At 42.5% G+C, this 6,000-nt stretch overlaps 1 protein-coding gene across 2 annotated transcripts in view; it reads right to left on the bottom strand.

The window, feature by feature from the left end:
• Positions 1 to 4,172: 4,172 nt before the first annotated feature.
• RSPRY1 (ring finger and SPRY domain containing 1) overlaps positions 4,173 to 6,000 on the bottom strand; it is an 83,418-nt gene continuing 81,590 nt past the window's right edge. For both annotated transcript variants that reach the window (XM_063945756.1, XM_063945757.1), the window contains exon 15: positions 4,173 to 5,352. In XM_063945756.1, coding sequence (XP_063801826.1) covers positions 5,256 to 5,352 — 97 coding nt within the window. In that variant the 3' untranslated portion in view covers positions 4,173 to 5,255. The remainder of the gene's footprint in view (positions 5,353 to 6,000) is intronic.

The raw sequence follows: 6,000 nt of genomic DNA, 5'->3' as shown, positions 1-6,000 counted from the left end.
TGCGAGACGTCCTTCTGCAGTGCTACTGTAACGCTGCTCTCCTCCGTCTGCTCCCGCTGGTCTCCCCACGGCTCCGCCTCCCCCCCTCTCCTCTGGGTCCCTCATCTCAATTCGACTTTTTAAAAGTCGAATTGAGATGAGATTGAATAGGGGTTGTCGGATCCATTCCGACAAATGCATGTCGGAATGGGTCCGACCCTAATTGAATATACCCCATAGTGCCTTGCAGCTGATGCAACGTTAACTCCCTGGATCAGTTGTTCACAAAGTTGTCATCCAAATAAAGGAGAACAATAATTCCCTGGGCGACAGAAAAATGTGGCTATGTCCAGAGGAACCAAAAACATGATGCACAGAATATCTAGAAATGTAAATTACCTGAGCCCCACCCCCAAGAAAGCAATGGGAGGCACGGATGTTGCATCTAAATGGGGACACAAAGCTACATATATAACTGGTGGGCAGGAATGCAGCGACTTCCCCTTGCTGACTGGAGAGCTTCCATCTTGAAATCACTTCAAAAGGGAGGAACTTGAGGGCTAACGATATGATTGGCCGAAAATGCAACTCCCTTCTTGGAAACCATAAAATGAACTCAACCCATCTGTTCAACTGGAAATTGATAGCCTACAACCCGAGAGCCCTTGAGATCATTTTGATGTAGGAAACTAGGGACAAATTAGAGTAGGAAATATGGTAGCCCAATAGCAAGAGTCCAACCTATTACAAATTGAAGCAAGGTAAGCAAGCACCACTAGAGTTCTTCAATTGGTTTGGAGAATTTGCTTAGTCATTATCAAGCAAACAGGAACTCGGGTGTAGGACTCTGCAAAGCACCACTGCATTAGCCAAACTTCTAGCAAGTTCTAGGGCCACAGGAGATTCATCACAGCAGATAAAGGACTTGTTACCTTGTAGGTGTACGCACATTAATAGGGAGTCTTTACTACACAGACCAAGGCAAAATGTGGTCTTTCTTCCCTCCAGTCCCAAGGTAGAAAATGTATTATCTGGTCTTAAAGGACTCTTTATCAAGAACAGGATTGTGGTCTTTCGAAATAGAAACTAAATTATCTGATACCCTGCTGTTAAGTTGTTCTATAATTCCCAGGTTACTAAAAGGGTTACAGATCTCCAAAGGAAGGCAAGTCCATTCCCTGAAGAGTTGGTCTGGGGTAATACAACGGTCTTGTGTGTCAGCTTTTTAAAACAGACTTAAGGAGATTACCTTGGTCTTTGAGGCCTTGCATTATAAAGACTGAAAATGTCTATTTAGACTATGAAAATTGACCAATTATAGAATAATCATTCTGAGTAAGCTTCAACTTTTTCTTGGGCCCATCTGGTTCCACCCATACCATACTCCATAGGTCCACTACAAACTCTCTGGAACAATGCTGATGAGGGAAGGCACTAGCACTTTGGAGAAGCTTGTGGACTTCACCGTCTTAAAGGAGGCTGCATGTGGACTGTTTCCTAAATAGGTTGGGGGTAGAAAATGTAGCAGCACAAGAGACCAAAACCATTCTTCAGCATCATAGAAGGAGCTGCACAGGTAAAAGCGAGGATCGCAATTTAGTGTAGATGTAGGTTTGTATGATCAAGGTAGGGTGTTTTACAGTCATGGCTCTCCAATATGCGTCTTGGATACCACATATGACAGATAGTTCAGGAGAAAGCAGAATCTGAACTACCCACTAAGCAATAGAAAACTCGCTGTGGATCAGAACAGATAAATGGAACATTTCTCTGGACTAAAAGGACCATACATTTATGGGGTTAATCACTGATTTCTGATTCTTCAACGATCGGCCAATTGTGATAATTTTTGGGTCGGAATCGGTGAATCAAGGATTTCCAAGATGGTGGAATAAACAGCAAAACACACAATTGGGACGATTAATTGCATCTTAGTCTTAACACTTAGGACTGCATACAAGCTATCAGATCATTGGGTGAAGGAATCTGCAGACATTAACTGCTGCTGTCAGTCACTCCTATCTACAATAGACAACAAGGGAGATCCTAAGGCTCCATAAACCACCAAATAAGCTACAGGGAAAGAGGAGCCTTCACTTAGTGCTCCCTGCCCTAGATGCTGGTCTCACAGAGAGTCTGACTGAAAACCACAGTGGCTGTATGACAGACCGTTCCCTCTTCATCTCAGAAGGTCCAGCGTAATCTTTAGCTGCATCACAAGGAATCTGTAACATGCCTAGGATGTGAGTTTGTGCATCCAATTGATAATGGAGCCATTAATCTCTTTCTTCATTGGATGCTGTGGAGGGAGGAGGAGGGACAGTAGGAAACATGGGCGTTCTATGGAAGAGGAATGGTAAGTTATTCCAGTGACCTGCCTCCGAGGGATGGAACATATATGTAGTGTTTGTAAGTAATGCCATCTATACAGAAGTTAGGTCAATAGTACTTGTGACTGGAGACCAGGCCAAGATGGCAGCTGTGGCAGTGAGGGGGTTACAAGTATTGTAAATGTATATTTAATAATGTATTTTCACATGTTATACTTAAAACGCTGTGCGGTTATGAAATTGGGGAACGCATGCTTAAATGCATGGACGATGCAATTGTAGGAGGTATTTTGTTTTATAAGGCTTAAACATTTGGAAACAGATTGTTCATTGGACATTCTCATAAGTGATATAATTATCCTGACATAGGTCGGTATCCAATTAGTTGTGATAATTTACCGCGGCAAATTACCACCGATTCCAGTGCTTATTAGGATGTGTTTTGCCTGCCTCAGGAAGGCGAAACCAAATACCTGAAAACTTTTTTTTTTTCTGCGATGGGACATGATCTGTGGCTTTTCACTGATCTTAGGTATTTTCGCTATATAACGGTACATTTATTTTCGGGTGCAAAAAACGGGTGCTTAATTAGATAGGTTGAAAATACAAAGACAAATAAATAAATAAATCTTGAAAAACTTGCATTTCTCGGCCCTGAACAATGTTCAGGACTAATTGGATACCCCCACTAGTGTGATATGACAAAAGCTTGTTTACAGACAATGCCCTCCAGGGAAGTATTCCTGTGTGTCTAGGTAAAATTTACGGAGATACACAGGAGACACGGTAGTGTCTTGCTTTTCAGAATTTCCTGTTGTGTGAAACTTTCTAAGGAAGAATTTATGCAAAGAGAGAGTTATATGTAAATCAGATTGTGCTTTTGGACAAATTGGTTTGGGTGGTATATATATGAAAGGAAGAAGGAAATTGGTCTGGCCCTTTAAAATGTAAGATGAATTTATTTATATTTTGTGAAAGGTCAGGGGGCAGGGCTCTAGCCTGTTGTATTGTGTACTCTTGCTATAAAAATAGGGCCTGTCATCCTTGAATATAGATGTCCTCTGACTCTCAGGGAGAACCGACTTCTGTAACATCTGTATGCTGTGCTACCCTGAAGCATCATCTGTAAGGGGGAAGAGTCTTTTTAAAAAAGTTTTAAGCAATAAACATCTTGCATCTATATCCTGCAAACAACAGAATAGCGCATAACGCTATTCCGTTCTCTGGCTGCTCTTAACTGAACCCAAGCTCAAGCCCTCTGCAGAGACTGGTACACGGTCAGGGACCAGTAACAATTAGCAGACACCAACCAGGATGTCCACGCATACCCAGAAGTAGATGGTTTCAGGTGCCAAAGGTAGGAGCCTAAGTGCCGGTGTAGGAGTTTTGTGGTGGCAGCGCGTTACCCTCCCACTGTATAGTGGGTGGAGTCAGTAACGGAATCTCTACATACCCCATATTCAGTGGGATCAAACAATCTGTGATCGCCTGGCGGAGCGATTAATTAAAGTCAATTAATTAATTAAAAAGTCACAGTCCTTTTTAATTACAGCAGTTTCCTAAGGGTTGTTAATTGGTACTGCACATGCATTAAAACTAGAGATGAGCGGGTTCGGTTTTACTCGGATTTACTTGGTTCTCAAAACGGCATCTTATTGGCTCACGGATGTCTCGTGTTTTGGATAGCCAATAAGATGCCGTTTAGAGAACAGAGTAAAACCTGAACCCGCTCATCTCTAATTAAAACCAAGTACTTAATCACGAGCGTCACTGTTGATAGGAAGAGTCTTTTACCCAGAATGATGTCCAGAATGAGCTGCTTTTAACAATTACACTCTCTGGAAACTCCTAGCAGACCGGGACTGTTTTTAAAAATCTTTACTTGACATTCTTCCACTTATATTAACTTAACAGCTCTGGTACAACATGTACGTGATTACAACATTATTAAAATCCGGTATTTCTCCATTTACAGACATTCACCTATACAATGTTTGCTTGTTTTATGAACAGTTTAAAGACAGAGAAACGTTATGCCTCTAGGTGTGTTGTATCTACGGCTTTTCTTTGCTCTGCTCCTGGAGCATCATGGGAAATGTAGTGCGGCTGCACCTGCCACATCAAAAGCTGCTGATCCCTGCTAGAATTGGTCACAATTTCAGAGGCCTTACCCGATTATATGAAATTATAAACATAGTAAAAGACTTTCCAATTCTATGAACCATTACTGTGCACAATTTACAAAAAGAAACAAAAAAAAGTGGAGATTTACAGCTGCGTATTGCATTCATCCTGCAATTTAACCAAATGTTCTTTGGAATCATTATAAATTAAGCCCTAAAGTTGATTTCCTTGTGACAATTACTCGTAATCCAGGAAAAAACGACTGACCAGCAGAAGGCCACAGGAATAGAAAAACATTGGTCAAATACTGTATTTTGTCTGGCAAAAATAGACACTTTGCAGTATGGTACAATTAGTTACAGTCTTTGCAAATACATTGATGCATAACGATAGTGCAAACCCTTTTCCAAAACTAAAATGTTGCAAAACAATGGCGAAATGGCATTTCGGGTGGCCGGATAACTTTACTGCAGCCACACCCACAGTGGGTGTGGTTATGCAAAACGATTTACTGCCAAAGTGTATAGGAACGTCTATGTATGTGACACCCCATTTTTGCAAGTACCCTAAGGGACGACCAAAATCCTTCATTGTAAAAACGTGACCTAAACTAGATTGTAAATCCTCATCTCAGCATTTCACACGTAATAAGATGTTGCATTCCGACCGATCTCTGGATGACAGACTGGGTTCCGTCTCATTCACCCACTGCTATGGCCACTTCTGCCAGCTGAAGAAGATACGGAAGTCTCACAATGGTTTGCCTTTATGCTTTGTCTCTTTCATTAAAAAAGAAAATGGTCTGCGTCTGTTCCACAGAGGTCAAGAGATGTGAGAAATTTGGCGGACACGAGTCTTTATTTCCTGCCGACAGAGCGGACAGGTTTCCAGCTGTAGCGCACAGTCCATGCACAGGTCACTGGGAAGAAGGGGGGAAAAATAAATCATTTATGTGTCTCACAAATATTCTCTACAAGACTCCAAAAGTGCACCAACATTTTTTTTTTGTTTCAATTACAAATTCAAGAAGAAAGACAGTAACATTTACTAAAATACATTTTTACTGTGCCGTCACAGTCTGGCCATCAACCCTGCAAAGAAGCACACCCAGGGGGGAGATTCAGAGGTGGGAATATAGAAACCATCAAGAGGGAGGGGGGGATGCATGGATAGGCTGCATACTGAGTGATGTCACTGGCCCCTAGTAAGAGGATAGGCTGCATTCTGTGCGATATCACTGGCCCCTAGTAAGTGTGTGGGCCGCATTCTGTGTGATGTCACTGGCCCCTAGTAAGTGGATGGGCTGCATTCTGTGTGATGGCGCCGGAGCCTAGTAAGTGGATGGGCTGCATTCTGGGTGATGTCACTGGCCCCTAGTATGTGGATGGGTTGCATTCTGTGTGATGTCACTGGCCCCTAGTAAGTGGATGGGCCTGATGTCACTGGCCCCTAGTAAGTGGATGGGCCGCATTCTGTGTGATATCACTGGCCCCTAGTAAGTGGATGGGCCGCATTCTGTGTGATGTCACTGGCCCCTAGTAAGTGGATGGGCCGCATTCTGTGTAAT

The sequence above is a fragment of the Pseudophryne corroboree genome, chromosome 11, assembly GCF_028390025.1.
Source record: "Pseudophryne corroboree isolate aPseCor3 chromosome 11, aPseCor3.hap2, whole genome shotgun sequence".
Taxonomy (NCBI): domain Eukaryota; kingdom Metazoa; phylum Chordata; class Amphibia; order Anura; family Myobatrachidae; genus Pseudophryne; species Pseudophryne corroboree.
This window is presented reverse-complemented; position numbering and strand designations above follow the sequence as displayed.